This window comes from Oreochromis aureus, linkage group 8, assembly GCF_013358895.1.
Source record: "Oreochromis aureus strain Israel breed Guangdong linkage group 8, ZZ_aureus, whole genome shotgun sequence".
NCBI classification, from domain to species: domain Eukaryota; kingdom Metazoa; phylum Chordata; class Actinopteri; order Cichliformes; family Cichlidae; genus Oreochromis; species Oreochromis aureus.
The window spans coordinates 9,241,543-9,259,280 of record NC_052949.1 but is presented as its reverse complement, the minus strand read 5'-3'; the positions used below and the strand labels follow the sequence as shown (position 1 = coordinate 9,259,280).

Below are 17,738 nucleotides of genomic sequence, written 5' to 3'. Positions count from 1 at the left end.
CTCTAAAGCACAACTTATGTTGTTTAAATGCAATACACCTCACAGTCAACACAAAAAGATTTAGACATTTTTCATAACTGATGTTTGAGCAATTTTTTTCATTAAAAAAGCTATTTTGCACAATTCAGCAGGCTATATATATATATATATATATATATATATATATATATATATATATATATATATATATATATATATATATATACACTGTGTGTGTGTGTGGGGGGGGTGTTCAATACAAATACCAATGTTAGTTACGATACTATCAATATTTGAATTGATCTGCCTTCCTCTAGTAAACAACATACTGTATCTATTACAACAGCATGGCCTCATAATAGAAGAGTCAAGGTATTGCAGAATCCAGCAGCTAGAATTCTTTTACATCCATTGAAATTTCACTATGCTACCTCAGTACTGAAGTCACCTTATAAGTATAATATATGAAATGCACTATATAAATAAAATATCCATTGGACAGTCCTGCCTGCAGTCCAGACCTTTCACCAAGTCAAAACATTTTGTGCATCATGCAAAGAAAAGTCCTTGAAAGAGTCAAGAGTGTTAAGAAGATAGAATCTTATACTATGTCTGACAAAAATGGAACAACATTCTGCTCCCAAAAGTCCAATAACTGGTATTTTCAGTTCCTAGATTTATGGACTTTTAAGAGGGGATGCTATACAGTGGTAAACATAGCCCTGTCTCAGCATTTGAGTTGCTGTCATCAAGTTCAATTAATGGATCAAATGCACTGAAAAGGCTGTTTTGTTGGGATCAATAGAGGACAATTGTTTTTTACATTTGCCCTGCCCTAGAAGAGGGCAGGGCACTAACAGTAATAGAACAGCAAGCATCTCGAGAAACCAGAGGACGAGGATGCTCATTAATCTCTGAAAGCCATGATGATAGCAGGTTTCTTCTTTCTGATCTTCTTCACAGGTAAGCTGATAATTCCATCTAGCTTCATAGAGATGATTTATGGTGCTTTTGAAATGTAAGTAATCAACACTTTAGTTTAACTTCATAAAAGTAAGTAGTAATTGTGTAGTTCAGTATAAAGACTGTTTTCCTCTGAAACCAGCCATTTACCACCAAAGGACAGAAATATCCTGTTGGTAAATTACACATTTTTCCGGCTTCTACTAAAACCAGATTTTTAAAAAAGAATATTAATGGGTCAGGGCTTTTAAACACATTAATAAAAACAAAATGCATTTGTGGGAGGAAGACAAAACAAAAAGCAAGATATTTGATTAAAAATTCAAACATGTGAAAATAAAGTAACAAGAAAAAGCACAGAATGGCATGGAAACACACATGCTACCAACTGAGAGGAAGAACAAGACTATTTACACACAGAGTAATCAGTAAGTGAGCAGGAGGTAAACAATAAACAGCTGAAATCAACAGACAATGGCAGGGGAGGAAATATAACTCCATGTAAGACACCGGGGACAAATAATTATGAAAATTTTTTAAAAGGATGTAAACAACCAAGACTAAATAAAGTTTATCTTAACCATGTTGTTTAAAACAAGTGATAGTGTACACTTGGGAACAAAGCAGACATGGAGACAATTAAGGCAGAGCAGACATTCACAGAAGAAAGTGTGAAAAGTCTTTGCTTTTGTCTTTGTTAATCTGTCTTTGTCTCTGTAATGCTGGGGTTTGTCGATCACTTTAAAAATGGACGGTGTGGAGGAGGGGTTGTTTAATCGAGGTGCACAAGTGGTTCACCGAACTGACAGGCTGAAGTTAACTCTGTTCCCTCTAAATGTGCTTTTTGTTCAACGATTTAGCTGTACAGACCAAAAGTGGAATCAGCTGTCAAAGTATATCTCTACAAGATGCGATCAGCACTATTATAAGCAATTTTAAGGTATGACTTAACCACCATTTATATCAGGATTAAGTCTTTTCCTAGTTATACCCAACCAGTTTATAACATAATAGGTTACTACATGTAACTGCACAACCACCTTAAAACTCTACAATTTCTTTGTCTCCAGCTTTGTCTTTTTCTCCTCGTATACCAGCACTGATTTAGAGCTTTTGTCTAAATGACAACACAATCATTCAGGACAACACTGCAACAAGTATGTGAGCCTTCATTGGAGAGTATCACCCTTAAATCAAGGTTGCCTTTTCATTCAGCTGCCTCTCAAACGCACATAAAACCTGTGCTTGCAATTTTGTATTGCTAGGAAGGATGTTTAGCACTGACTGACATAAACTGTACAAACTGCTTGCTTTAGTCAGGCACTACAGAGCGCCATTTATAAAAAAAAACGTCTGTCAAGGAGTTTCTTTCCTAAATAACCCAACTTATATCTCATTCAGTTTTGCAATTATAGGTTGTATCCAGCCTTTAAGTCTGACGTCATCAGCCGTGTCTGGGCCCAAACGCCGCTGCAGGTCCCTAAGTCAAACAATCACTGCAGCATCACTCAGAGTTTAAAAAAAAACTGTCTAAATTCTTTTGTCTGTAATAAAATGATCAGTGTGGCTGCTCTAAGGTGTAACAATTAAGTTTAACATCCAGGCATCAATGAAAACAAAATGTATGAAATTTAACAGCGTTAGAAGTTAGCAGGGAGTTAGTTCGCTAGTTTCCATCCATCCATCCATCCATCCATCCATCCATTCGCTTCCGCTTATCCTTTTCAGGATAAGCGGGGAGGGCGCTGGAGCCTATCCCAGCTGTCATAGGGCGAGAGGCGGGGTACACCCTGGACAGGTCGCCAGTCTGTCGCAGGGCCAACACACAAGGACAGACAACCATTCACACTCACATTCACTCGCACATTCACACCTAGTGACAATTTGGATTATCCAATTAACCTATCCCCTAGTTTCCATCCAAATATAATATACCATGTTCAGACTGAGAGATTTCTGAAACAAATTAAGACGTACAGCTCTGCTATCACTTCCGACATAAATGAAGCCAGGAAGGTTAAACAGCAGTGACGTTTTGTAGGGTTACTCAAGTTGGACTAGCTGGTATATAATGATGTACTGCGTGACCGCTAGCGACACAGCTATGTTAGCATAACATAAACACAGTGAAGCTGGAGGATAAATGCTAACTTTTTTCCACTCAATAAAAGTTAACGTGAGGGTTCCCGATGGTTAGGGACAAGGTTTCATCACATCATCACTTAAAGACCAGATAGTTTTCTTTAGACTTTCTCTATGCACACACACACACACCTACACACACACACAGATATTTATATATGGAATGAAAGTCTGAATATACTGAATGGAAACCGATATTGGAGGCTCTGACACCATCTTGTGTTTATGTAATATTGCTTTGTGTTTGTGTAATATTGAAGCATGTGATGTCGCTACAAGAAGTAGCTCTGTGAATAAGTCAGCAGCATTCAACTTAGGTACTTTACAAGATCAACTGTGGCATACGTGGAATTAAATTTGAATTTCCTTTTCTTTTTCTAAACTTAACAATTTTGTTTTGTGCCAACAGCTAACCAGTAAGTCAATGTATAACGAAAATGGAAATTAAATGAATCATTAAGTGAAATACAAACTATAAAGGTCCAAAAAGAATAACTGTGTAAAGCTATATCTTCCTTGGCCTGTTCAACAGCCAAGTCTTTATAGAGTTAAGAGAATTCATGGGGTCTGTATATTGCAGCCAATATTTCCACTGCCTTTACCACTGCTGAAGGTCAGTTAAAAATTGCATACATTTGAATGAATTCAAGGTAAAAATTCATCACCAGTAACACAATAGTAAACCCTATTAGAAGTATGAGTTTGGTAAGTGGGGGCATCTAGAATTGTATAGAAATATGTATATAATGTTATGGAGGGTCTGGCATCATCTTGTGTTTTATCTGTGTAATATTATATCATGTGATTTCGCTACAAGAACTGTGTATAATGAATTAAGAAATGTGATGAAGTTAAATATAGGATGAGGTAAAAAAAAAAAAAGTAAACCCTACTCATGAAATAAGTTATATATTTTATAAACTCTAAAATTACAAATGTTACAACATTTAATGCAGTAGATGTGTATGTTTTTAATCACTATTTAACGAAACATCCAGATTTCATTAATAAAGGGGAAAAAACTGACATGTTCTTGTACTCTTTTCTGCCAGGTGGAAATGCTTTCACTGTAGACCTACACGATGATCAACAGATGCCCAATGACACCATTACTATGGGTACAGAAAGAGCACTTCAAAAGTTGTCAGGAATTATAAATATATGCATTTTAAATTAATTATATAGCCAGTTAGCTTTTCTGTTTTATAAATGTATTCATTACTTCTTTTGACTATCTAGATTATATTATTAGATTATATTTATTGTTTATATTGTTAATTTAGTACTTTCTATAGTAAGAAACAGTATATATGTCATAAAGACAGTACATGTATATGAGAAGCCTGTTTGTCACACACATATATTTCAGATCATCAAGCAAATACAACATTAACATTACAAACAATAACCAGAGTAACTACAAAATGCAGTTTTTAATGATGATTTCGGGGGGCGGGGGGGGTGTTAAGTTATGGGCAATGTACCATTGTCCCATCCTCAGCAGCAAGAATTGCAATCAAGCGTCAAGCAATCACTCTGGGGGAATTTTGGTTCACTCTTCTTTGCTGAGTTGTTTTAATTCAACCACACTGGGGTCTGATTTAAGTCTGGATTTGCAGTATGCAACTTCAAGTCTTCATTTTATTATTTGAACCATTCAGAGAAGTACTTGTGTGTTTTGGATCAAATACTTCACAGTCCAAGTCTGGTGGCTAGAAATTCTCATTTTGGGTAGAAAACAGAAGTTATGGTTCTATTGATAATGACAAGTAAAGCAGGAAAGCAGCCCCAGACTGTCACACTACCACCACCATGTTTCACTGTTTGTATGATATTGTTGGAAGAGGACCAGGTTTGTTTGGAGAACCTTTTTTCCCCTTGATAGATTTCTTATTTATTCAGGTTACTGATCAGAAACAAGTAAGTGTGACAAATATGCAAAAAACTAAGAAATAAGATGGGAAATAAAGACTTTTTCATGGGATTGTACATACATACAGTTGTTATATACACTCATCATATGCAATAGTATCTATTTATTTATTCCAGGTGGAAATGGTTTATTGCCACAAGATGTTGATCAGCAGACATCCAACGGGACCTTTAACAGAGGTACAGGTCTATTTTTAAATACATGTGCAATAATTTGCTTTCTCTGCCAATTTATTTTTGATTCATTAAGCAGACTATCTGAAAATAAACTTCAGATTCAGTCAAAGATTCAGTTAAATTTTGTGAAAATAAACTGTATTTATAATTTTCCATATTTTGTTGTAGATGACTATCAACAATAAAGGGTAATGTGCAGAGTGGTAATGATTAAATTGATTACTAAAGCCAAGCTATCCCCCCCCCCCCCCGAAGTAATAGTCTCATTACTTCGAGACTAGACTACTGTACCTCCCTTTATTTTATTTTGGCCCCCCACACTCTTTTCTTAACTGTTTCCAATTAGAATAGATAGAATAGAATGCCTTTATTGTCACTATACACTTGTACAATGAGAATCTCCCTATTGCCATTCGTACTTCTGATACTATTCAGTCTTTTAAATCTCACTTAAAGACTCATCTATTTACTTTGGCCTTGACTCAAGTTAGTTGATTATCATTTGGCAGGCTTCTATGTTTGTCTTGTGTTGCTGTTGTCTCACTGTTGGTACTTGCTCTTAATTTGTGAAGCACTTTGATCGACGTTGTTGTTTTTAAATGTGCTATATAAATACATTTTGATTTGATTTAAATTAAATTGTATGGATATCATCATTAAAGTGTCTTGATGATGTTTCAGAAAAAGAAGAGAACAATAATGGAAACTGTGGTTATAACGCTGTTGTAAAGTTTCTAAACCTGAACAAAGACAATAATAACTACACTCTGACAAGGCCTGTGAAAAACTACAAAACTGTTACAGAGGTATTACATCTAATGAAAGTTTTTGGCATCCTAGATATGGTAAGTAGTTCAAGCTGTGTGTGTGTGTGTGTGTGTGTGTGTGTGTGTGTGTGTGTGTGTGTGTGTGTGTGTGTGTGTGTATTCTTTTCTATTTTTGCTCATGAAGCATCATTCCCTTCTGCTAAAAGAGAAAACATTAATTCTTTACTCTAGTTATTTGCTATTATTAATGCTCTATACTTATAGCTATTATTATTACCGTATTTTCACGACCATAAGGCGCACTTAAAAGTCTTAGATTGTCTTCAAAAAGTACGGCGCGCCCTATAGTACAGTGCGCCCTGTGTGTTGTAATGAGGACGTAGTAGAGAACACCATGAGAACGCTAAAGGGTGAAGTGTGGGCGTTGACTGTAGCGGTATATACGATCGCACATACCTGTATAAAAGAACAGGTATGTGCGTTATGCAGGACATCGTTGTTTTAACAACCCTGAAAATGGCAAAGAGACACGCTTACGAAGCACAGTTTAAACTGAAAGCCATCAGCTACGCGGAGGAACATGGAAATCGAGCAGCGGCGAGAGAATTTAAGATTAACGAATCGATGGTTCGCAAATGGAGGAAGCTAGAAAACAAGCTCCGGCAGGTCAAGAAAACGCAGCTGAGTTTCCGCGGACATAAGGCGAGGTGGCCCGAGTTGGAGGAAAGACTCGAGCGGTGGATCATCGAGCAAAGAACGAGCGGGAGAAGCGTTTCGACGGTCACCATTCGGCTAAAAGCAGTTTCACTAGCTGAAGAGATGAACATTGAACATTTCAAGGAGGCCCGTCTTGGTGCTTTCGTTTTATGAAACGGTGCCATTTTTCCATCCGGACCAGGACTACGGTAGCGCAGCAACTTCCAGCGGATTATAAGGAAAAGCTGGTCATCTTCCGCTCCTACTGCAGCAAACACATCGGTGACAAAAACATCCAGCCCAGCCACATCACAAACATGGACGAGGTCCCGCTCACTTTTGACATCCCGGTGAGTCACACTGTGGAGAAGAAGGGGACCAGCACGGTAGCGATACGCACAACGGGGTATGAAAAGTCTTCTTTTACTGTTGTGCTTGGCTGCCATGCTAATGGACAGAAACTGCCACCTATGGTGATTTTTAAGAGAAAGACTTTGCCTAAAGAGAAGTTTCCAGCAGGAATCATCATTAAGGCAAATGAAAAGGGCTGGATGGATGAGGAAATGATGAAAGAGTGGCTGAGGGAGGTGTATGTAAGGAGACCAGGTGGTTTTTTCCACGCATCACCATCGCTCTTAATCTGTGACTCTATGCGTGCCCATCTCACAGCCGAATTCAGACACAGAGGATGAGGACTTCGATGGGTTTGATTGATGATAAAAATGTGAGTACCAAACTTTGTTTTGCTCCTGCTTTATTTTTAAATACGCACACTTGTATGCTTGTGTGTTGTTGATGATGACGATTACCGGTAATAGAAATGTGAGTAAGGTACCGAACTCAGGTTTGCTCCCGCTTTATTTTTAAATACGCATACGGTACTTGTATGCGCCCTATAATCCAGTGCGCCTTATGTGTGTGTTAAATACAGTAATGGCACACATAACTGAGACTGCGCCTTTTAGTACAGTGCGTCTTATGGTCGTGAAAATACGGTAGTTAATACTGTTGTGGGGTGTCTTCAAGTTTTGGCCATCTGCTTGCACTCTGAAGTTTAATGATGAAAGATATACATTGCTAGGTTTTTAGAGCCTTACAAATTTTGAATTTGTATTTTATAATAAGGAAAGGTATTGTGTTTTACATAAGGATGGGTATCGTTTAGGTTTTATCCAATACCAGTGCCAAACTGGTACTTTTGAAACGGTGCCGGTGCTTAAACGGTGCTCGAACTGGTGCTTAAAGAATGGAGAACACAAACTTTGTCCAAAAACCTCTCATGTTTAGCTATTTTGTGTAAAACGATAACAATGTTAGCCTTTTCTGCAGCTTTAGGGCATATATGGTCTCACTCTTGCCTGGAAGCAGTGCTTAAACAATGGGAAAACACAAACTTTGTTCAAAAACCTCTCATGTTTAGCTGTTTTCCACTTTTTCTTTGGTCATTTTAGCCTTTTTGGCCAGGGTGAAGGGAGTATCTGCCATCAAACAACAAGACAGCCGCATGTAACTATGACGGTCTTTGCAAGTTCACCTTACATGCATTAATGTAATAATGTGGTTAGCGTACTCAACGTAAATTACACACGAACAACATTAAGCTACTCGCCCAGAGAAGAACAGCTACTGCTGCTGCCATCATCATCATCATCATTTCTGCTACACTGGCAGGGCTAGGGGCCAGGACTCTACTCTTCGGGTTCTTGGGGGATGTTGATAACTCCGGGTCCGATAACAGGCAACCCACCCGCAGTAGATGTGCTCGGTGTGAGGTCTCGCAACAAGCTATCAAATATGGTGCATTTCTCGGCTTTTAAAAAAATGCTATGCGTCGCCAGGTTTGTCGTCAGATTCAAGGTGTTACCTCCTTTGCACAGTATCAGCTTAAAGCACTTGTTGCAGGCTGCTGAGTTTGCATCTTTTGCTGTGAAGTACAGCCAGACTTTTGACCGCTTCGCCTTGGGCATTTTTAATCTGTAGCTCTGCTCTAAAAGAACGTACGTACCTGGGCCCGCCTACTATCCTTGCAAAGGTAAAATGATTGGCTAGAATCCAAAGTGTATGACATCTCAGGAAAAAAAAAGCACTGAAATAAAGCACCGAAATGTGCGCTGCTTTTCGGTCTGGTTACTACCGTTTATGTCAGAACCGATACCGGTACCCATCCCTAGTTTTACAGCGCTTTTGTTAGCTACAGTTTGCTAATTGCATCGCTGGCAAGATATAAGATCCACTGTAAATAAAGAATTGTTATTTCCATCTGGAATAAAAATTATTTGGGTCTGTTTTTGGGACCTCTTCACCATTTCTGTGACCACATATGGAATACTCAGGCACCTAGTCTAATCTAGTGTCACCCTTGATTTCTTTGCTCACAGAAAGAAACCGAACAGATCTTCATTTCTTATATTTGGGTATTTTTGGTAAGTTTTTCATTAGAAATACACAATTTCAAGCTATTGTTGAAATGTGGATTTCATCTATTTTTCTTGCTTGCATCCCTCCCTTCTCTTTTACAAAACCTTGTGTAGAGATGGAAAAATGAGCACATTTCTTGGAACCCAAAGGAATTCTGTGGACTTGAATCCATAACAATTCCTACTGAACTGTTATGGATGCCAGATTTAATTATCGAAGAAATGTAAGTTTAACATTAATATGCTTAATCTTTATATTCTATCCATACACTCTTAGATGTAGAATAGGAGAATAGAATAAAATAATCATTTAATTGTCCCACAAGGGGAAATTTGGTTGTATCAGCAGCAAAAAAACCCCACACATATACAAAAAGAACAGGACATAGGACAGAAAACACAATTTTTTGCATATTTACATCATGGACAGTAGTTACCAGAGCAGAGTACAGTACAGTTGTTAAAATTAGCGTACATATAGCTTGCAAACAGAGCAGGATTTTGAAAGATGTTTAAATAGTTATGAATATTTAGAATAATTAGAAAAGTGCAGGTTGTGTATTGTACCTGTGCATTAAAAAGTAGACATGTAACTTACAATAAGTTAGTGTATATATAGGCTCAGAAAAAGTAATGTGCAGTTATAACAGGAGAAGTTGTTGCAGCACTGATGTAAACATCTATGTTTGTTGGGAGCAGTTTTGATTGTACAGTGTGACAGCTGCAGGGAGGAAGGACCTGCGGAAACGCTCCTTCATGCATCTAGGATGCAGCAGTCTGTCACTGAAGGAGCTCTGCAGTTCAGCAACATTTACATGCATGGGGTGGGAGACTCTGTCCAGCAGAGATGTTATTTTGGCCAGAGTCCTTCTGTCTCCCACCACCTGCACTGAGTCCAGGGTGCATCCCAGAACAGAGCTGGCCTTCCTAATGAGTTTATCAACACAATTGTCCATAAAATTCTGAGCTCCATTGTGCGGGACAGCAGTCCATAATAGATAAACAAAAACAAGAAACACAAGAACAACAAAGAAACAACTATTAAAGAGAAAAAAGGACTCGGTCACTTGGTCGGAATGTATTCACATTCACAGACCCACCAACAGTTATGGTGATGATGTAACATTGTTATTTCATGGAAACAATATGAAAACTGTGCCTACACTTTGTGTTAAAAAAAAGAGGGAGGGACTGTTAGAAAAAAAAAGTATTTATAAAATGTGCTGCTTGCTTTTGCTTTAATTTCATTTCTCATGGTCTATGATAGATGCTATGGAATTGCACTATACCTTGTGTAATAATTTGTTTTTCATTTTCATTCAGGACAGAGAAGGATAAAGCTACTACAAATCCTTTTCTGACGATTTATTCAAATGGCAATGTCTCATTTAGGAATGATCATGTGGTAGTAAGCACCTGTAAGATGAATGTGTACAAATTCCCCTTTGACATTCAGAGCTGCAACCTCTCCTTCAAGTCAATGACACACACTCGTGAGTTCATAATATATTTTGTTTTTCTTGGTCTCAGGAATAGACGTCATCAGATACCACAGCATATTTTTCTTCCTTACTGATCTGATTACTGCATTTTCCCACTTCAGCTCGAGAAATAAATTTGAAAACACTGGAAAATGATAAAGTGATAACAAGGTGGACCAAAGACTTGATAGAAACACAGGATGAATGGGAGTTCATTGACATTACAGTCAACAACCAAACCAGTGATTTGGACCGTTTTCAATCTATGCTTGTTTACACTGTAAGTATTTTGAAATTTATCCACTTTAGCCACACAGCATCAAGCCAAACCATATTTCTAGTTTAATTCATTTGTCATGAAAACAAAGGTAATCCATTGTGTAGCTTTTTCCCCCCGGCAGCTTTCAATTCCTAGGTTTCTTCACCACATTTAAGATTACTGACACCTACTTCGGTTGCCGTGTTCTTAAACTCCAACAAAGTAATCTTTGCGTGTTGATAAAAAAAATGCACTGAACGTAGCAAATGTTTATTTATTGCTGATTTTTACTTTAATGGTTATGGGAAGAAGTATATTGTCAGAAAAGTCTTTGTGTTCTAATAGTATACTGCAGCAATTCTACAAAACCAACTAGATCATTATCTAATAAAATGATTATTATATGATGTTTTTTAATCCAAAAATATTTAAATGTTATTGAACCTCTCCCAGATGGAGAGCAAACAGCTGGCAAATAATCTCATCCTCACAGAGGGTGTGATCAAACAAGGTATTGTGCCAAAACGTGATTGTCTGCCAAAAAATTTGTACAGGAATGTTGTTTGTAGCTCAAGAATCAATATAATTCATCAGAGATACATTTGATGTTTGTTTCACATATTATAGGCCAACAAGTCATTGAATACAGGCAATCACGTTTTGACAGATGATCGCTTTTGGGCGCAACGATAGCCTGGTTAAGCTTTCAAAATAAACTCAAGATGTTGGGTTAGTTGTTAAATATGCCCAAGGCTAATCTAACAAGTGGTCCCACAAGAAGACCAACCATATGGGAAATCATTTGATAAAGCTCAAGCAGAGAGTTCAACCAACAAGGAGCATTGTAACAAAAAGTGGGAGTAAACTTAGAGTCAATGGCCTGCAGGGTACAATCCATTTGACTAATCTGCTGTGAAGTTAGCTTAAGTTGCTGGACCAAAGCACCGAGAACTTGGTCATACTCACCTAACATGGCCCCATGACGGGTATATGGACTGTTGCCAAGTCTGCTGGGCCTGGAGATTGGCCGGATTGTTCTATCATGGTTACTGGTGAAATAGAATAAGAGTTGTGTTTACAGAGGGGCACATTGGGGCATAGGCAAGAGATACCAAGGGGCACCAAATGGGTGCTGGCAACCAAGGAAAGTCTGTAAGAGAAGGAAATAAAGTGTTCTGGTGCCAACGTGGCTGCGGGAGTTGGTTACATCCAGTCAAGATATTTGCAATTCCTCTAGATGCTCCGCAATGCATTTCAGCAGTGTCTTAAATTACAATCCGGTCTATTTTTTATGGAAGCTGAAGAAGGGCAGGAAGCCAGTCATAGGGCATTGAGAATTTGGTAATTTTCAAAATAAAGGTGCTATACCCATGTATAGGGCTGCTCAATTAATCGAATTTTAATCTTGATTACGATCTGGGTTTTCAACGATCATTAAAAATGACTGAGCCGATTATTAGCACCTCCCTCGTGCTTTACTCTCGCGCTGCTCCGTGTGGCAAATCGAGCGCACCTCTCTGCGTTTCGAACACGCGTCACAACAATTAAGAGGACCCGAGGGAAGCTCGGAAAGCTAAGCAGAAGTTATTTGGAGAGGAGAGGATAATGGCTGCTGAAGAAAGAATGCCATTGGTTGAAAAGAGAGGTAAAACGACTTCAGTGGTGTGGAAACCAATGTTCCCTCTAAGCTGCGCACGTGCGCAATTGCGCACTGCTGGCACGGTCTCTGCGCACAGAAAATCTGCATTGCGCACAAAAAAAATCTAACCTGAATTGAAATTAAAATTAAAACTTTAACAATTCTGTTTTGCAGTGTTAGTCAGTGAGTGACTGGCTGCTCCTGTATGGGATTAGAACGATGCCACCTTATCCTATAGTCCAGCCAATAATGCGATTTACATTCGTATATACGCAGCCAATCAACGTCGTTGACAGGCTATGACAGCGTCCTTATGTGCCGACACCGGTGTTTTAGCTAGCAAAGCAGCGTGGCTGATGTGCAGTGAAGCCACATTAATGACAACGTGTACAACCATTGGAGATGTGAGCAGGACAGACGGAACAATTGACGGAAAAAGTGTGGACTTAATACCAGTTTTTAAATTGTGTTGATAGGCCACGTAAAACCAGAGTTATGATAAAAATATATGCAATGTTTGGTTTTCTTCCTGAATACTATCGTTGTTTATATTTACTGGGGGAAGAAACGGTAAAAACGGCGTTTTATAAGGAAAACGCTCGAAAGCACTCTCCGCCTGTGAGCAAAAACAAAACCCAAACACCCCCCACCCTTTCCTATTGGTCGAAAAAAGTACCGTGTCGACCAATCAAAAAATGGTATGGCAACGTGGCATCTAGTTGTTAAGAAACGGGGGGGAAGTTTTAGGAGTGACGGCGGTGTTCTGAGATGTGAGAGATTTGAGACGTTTAGCGCAAATCTTGTGTAGTTAGTGTGTAGTTAGTGTGTAGTGTAGTCAATAGTTTTGTTGTGTGTGTCAGAACAATGAGGCGGCTGCTGAATGTTACAGGTGTTACAGCAGTGATACATCTCCTGTTGTCAGGCCTGCAGGTATCAGGCTGTTGTTCTCCTTTATCTCATAGTGGACAGAAATTATTTTTTGGAGTGGCACAAATAATTTGTGTGGCATCAGATTTGATGCAGAACAGCTGATTGTTCTGTAAATAGTTTGAAATGTTTATTTAAAAATGCACTGGCTGCATTAAAAAAATAAATAGCTGCAAAAAACTTTGTTGTTTGCCAAACTGAGTTACTTTTTTGAAGTAGTAACTATATAATTAATTGCCCAACATTGGTCATTATATGCTGTATTTGGCAGACAGAGAGTTACAGGACTCTCCCAGACCACAGACTCATACTCATAATACAAGTCAGAGCTTTATGAAAAAAAAGAAAAAGAAAGAAAGTTGTGTTTTCAAAATTGGAGTTCAAGTTATTTTTACTTCCAATAGTGTTAACATACTACACAGGTCATGAACAAGATTTTTTAAATTTTCATTGTAAGTGGGCTAAAACAGTTAATTAAAAGTAGTCTAACAGAAATGTAAATGCTGTAATTTGATTATTTTAATAAACCATGTAACTTGGATGGATTAGATGCTGGCGTGACCACAGTGCACCGCGTCTGATGTCGCTCACAGTGGTCCAAGGGACCGCTCAGGAGTTTGTGTGTTCGCTCAGACACATGAAATATTTGAGGGAACATTGGTGGAAACATTATGGGTTGTGAGTCAGGCGTGGATCAAATGTGCAGTATTTTGAAGTTCACTAAACATAGATGTTTACATTTTCATTTATTTTTATATTGCAAACATTTGCACTGTAATCAGTATTTGCACACTATTTTATATTATTTTTGACAATCTTTAAAGCCATTATTCAATACATTGTTATTGTTAAATAAATATGGTCAAATAATCGAGATCTCAATTTCAGTGAAAATAATCGTGATTATCATTTTTGCCATAATCGAGCAGCCCTACCCATGTATACTATACTATACTTTCTCTGGCTTTCTGAAACATTCTCAGTGTAATTTGAAGTTGTGATGAGGACAGAACAAAAGTCAGTGTCATAAGCATGAAGGTGATTTTTCTCACTCAGCGTTCTCTGCATTTGCATCTTTTCTCTGTGCACACTTGTTTTTCCTTATTTACTTTTTGTGCCTGCCTTAATAGTTAATGTAAAGTAGAAGGATGATTAACCACTTGACACATGATTTCACAGATTACCATGAAGAGGAGATCTGTCCTCTACATTGCCAATTTCATTCTGCCGATCCTCTTCTTCTTGATTCTGGACTTGGTCTCCTTCCTGATCTCAGATAGTGGGGGTGAGAAGCTCAGTTTCAAGGTGACTGTCCTGCTTGCTGTCACCGTGATGCAACTTATTCTCAATGACATTCTGCCCAGCTCTTCAGACAAGGTTCCACTTATAGGTAAAGAAGTAGAGTTTATTCGATGGAACACATTAGTTAATCACATTAACACAACCCACTCTCCTCAGCTCTCTACTGCATTGGGGTTTTTACTCTGATGATGCTCAGCCTCTTGGAAAGCATTTTAGTGATGCATCTGCTTGATAAAGACTCTGCTACAGAAAACAACAAGACAGATGGTGACCAAAGCCTAAGTGAGTAGCAGAGAAAAACCTTACTTAAAACTTAAAATGCTGTTTTTACAGGTGAGCTTAATCATAACAGTTATTCTACTTTTGGATCTAAAAGCTATCATGTATGCAAGTTTACATTTCTGGTTATGGTTTCAATTATGTTGCTTTTTGTGTTTAATATGTCATTCCAGGGATGAAGAAATGTTGTCACTGTGCACCTGTATATGATGCATCGCCTGATGAAACAGAATCTGTGACCAAAGAGGTGAGAATTAACACGTTTTTAAGAAAAAAAAAACAAGTATAAAAAGTTGTCATGTTGCATGAAAGTTAAAATGTGTCTTTGTACATCAGTTAAACTATTATTCCAGTCACAATGGCAACAAACCAGTTTTTAAAATGTACCAGCAGTCATTTCACCATACATGTACGGCAGGTAAAGTATTAAACACATCACCAATTTTCTAAGTATATCTTTTTTTTAAAGGTATTATTGATATGAAATTCTCCACAGATGTTGGTAACAACCCATCCCATCTAAACTGTAGCTGCCCACAAATAAAGTTATATATTTCCTTAGAGATATGGTTATGTGTAAATTAATACTTAATTTATTTCTGTATATAATTTGCAAGCTTGTTCATTTCCTTCTTAAAAAATAAATCTATACTTTTACAGGATAGCAGCAGCAAATTGATGGAGGCATCCCTTAATCTCAAACAAGTCTCAAATGAACCGGAAGAGAACGGGAAAACAATGAATCTGCTTGGCAGTAAAAGGAAAGACGTGAAGTCTGGCTACTGGACTAGAATAGTTAAAAAAATCAATAAGATTTTCTTAATTTTTTATATCACAACACTCACTGTGTTTTTGGGAACTATGTTTTCATTGTGGAACAGTGAAAACTACTAGGGCTGAAGTAAAAAGCAAACAAAAAAAAAACAAAAACATGAAGTGATTAAGATCAGCATGAACTTATTTTTAGTGTGTGTTCACCCCTGCTGTTCTTTTCCATTGGTCCAAATAAAACCCGTTCTATTAAAGTGCAGGTTGATGATGGTTCACAGTAATTTGCTTTAAAACCAATCAGAAGTGTTTAAAGAGGATATGAAACACGACACCTATAAAGACTAATTTACATCATGGAGCCCTACTCTCAAAACTGAAAGGGATGTAACAGTGTCTGTGAAGCTGGATTTAAGAAATAAGTGCTTAAAGTTTTAAAAGGATGTTTAGCACCATCTTCTGTCAGCACAGGATGTTATGTCACCAGGTCGGTCGGTTGGTTGGTTGCAGCAAATACACTTACATTAGTTTATCTTAGCTAACTAGTGACAGAATTGATAACTTGGAGGAAAATAAGGACACTAAACCTAAAAATCAGTTTAAGGGGATCAGTTTCAGGCTGCCTCTGGCTGCGAGAAACCAAGGATATACTGTCCACTTTGACTGTCTTTGTCTCTGGCAGTATTTGGGTCCTTGTTATTTGACTAGTTGCACTGAAAAGGGACAATCCAGTGGTTAGCTGTAATGTAACTAACAGCTTGCAGATACTGCATGTTCGCTGCAATGTAATATCTGGTCCTTAAGCTTCTTAATCATTAGTTTTAGTTTGTATTCTGTTTTTGGTTGGTGTTCAGAGTTGTTCTTTATATTTGATTCTCTTCTTTAGTTTAGTATAGCCTCTCTAGTATCCCCTTGCATCTTATTATCTACTCTATCTCTGTCTTAGGTATTTATGTTGTGTTAATTACATTTAATCCTGTTGGTTTGCCTTTAAAGTCTGTTTTTTTAGCTCCCTTTGAATACAGTTTATAGCATATTTACACAATGGGTGAAGTTAAGACAGTCTAACACATTGTTTGTGTTGTCTGGTATGCAGTGGAATGGACAACTAACTTCTCTACTTCTTTTAAAGATTTTCTTTAAGCTTACTTAAACTTTGTATTCATATGGAGAGGAACTTGAGCAATGTCAGCCTATAATGGAACATTTCATTTCATTAATTTTGACACAAATTACTGATATATGTACATGTTTGATAAATAATAAACAAAATGCTAATGTTCTGTCAATTCTAACCATTGAATATATTTAAAGTACAGTGTACTGGAAGTGTAGCTCTTTTATGACTTGTGTCAAATATGGTAAATGGACTGGATCTTAAATGGTACTTTTCTACTCTACCTGAGCAATTGAAATGTTTTATACAACTTGCCTTATTTAGGCAAAAGAGAAGGCAACTTGGGGTTAGGATATTTAGCATGGAGACTGGAGCAGTCTCTCGAACCACCAACCTTCCAAACAGTAGATGCTCTACCTCCTGAGCTACAATAGCCACACCTTGCTTATTTCTTGCAACATCAAGCATTGTAGCTCATGTTTCCTGTAAATCTATTTGCTTCCTAGATACTTTGTGTATTAGCATGAAATAATCAGTCCTGTCATCTGGTTCTAAAAATGTAAAAATAAATAAACAAACTTCTCCTTTCTCTGTATGTTTCTTGCACAACTAACACACCTTTCCTGCAAATTTAGAATTACCGATGAGACTGTCATGTTAAAGTGGCTAGCTTCATCTATAAAAGTCAATATATTTACAGACTAGTACAAACTTTTGATGTCTATACCGAACTCCCCTTCATGGCAACTGTACTGTGTGTAAAGAGACCCACAGTATAGTGAATATAGTTATTTAAATTGTTACAAGTTGTTTAAGGTTTAAATTTCAGGGTCGCAACGCTTGAATCGACAGGTGTGGCAGCTCATGTCTCTATCTGTCACTATTCTGTTAGT

At 37.7% G+C, this 17,738-nt stretch overlaps 1 protein-coding gene across 1 annotated transcript; it reads left to right on the top strand.

Annotated features, from left to right (window-relative positions):
• The first annotated feature begins 905 nt into the window (after positions 1–905).
• LOC116325977 (5-hydroxytryptamine receptor 3A-like) lies at positions 906–17,414 on the top strand. The gene is made up of 11 exons (XM_031747058.2): positions 906–942; positions 4,137–4,202; positions 5,875–6,042; positions 9,039–9,079; positions 9,188–9,297; positions 10,397–10,566; positions 10,677–10,834; positions 14,559–14,769; positions 14,838–14,963; positions 15,134–15,207; positions 15,621–17,414. The coding sequence occupies exons 1-11, from the start codon at positions 906–908 to the stop codon at positions 15,852–15,854; spliced, it is 1,395 nt and encodes a 464-aa protein (XP_031602918.2). The 3' UTR covers positions 15,855–17,414.
• The last annotated feature ends 324 nt before the right edge of the window (positions 17,415–17,738 follow it).

Coding starts and splice junctions, on each gene's coding strand:
- LOC116325977 (XM_031747058.2), top strand. CDS start 906: ATGATAGCAGGTTTCTTCTTTCTGATCTTCTTCACAG. Junction 9,080..9,187: donor CTTATATTTGGGTATTTTTG/GTAAGTTTTTCA, acceptor AACCTTGTGTAG/AGATGGAAAAATGAGCACAT. Junction 15,208..15,620: donor CAGAATCTGTGACCAAAGAG/GTGAGAATTAAC, acceptor ATACTTTTACAG/GATAGCAGCAGCAAATTGAT.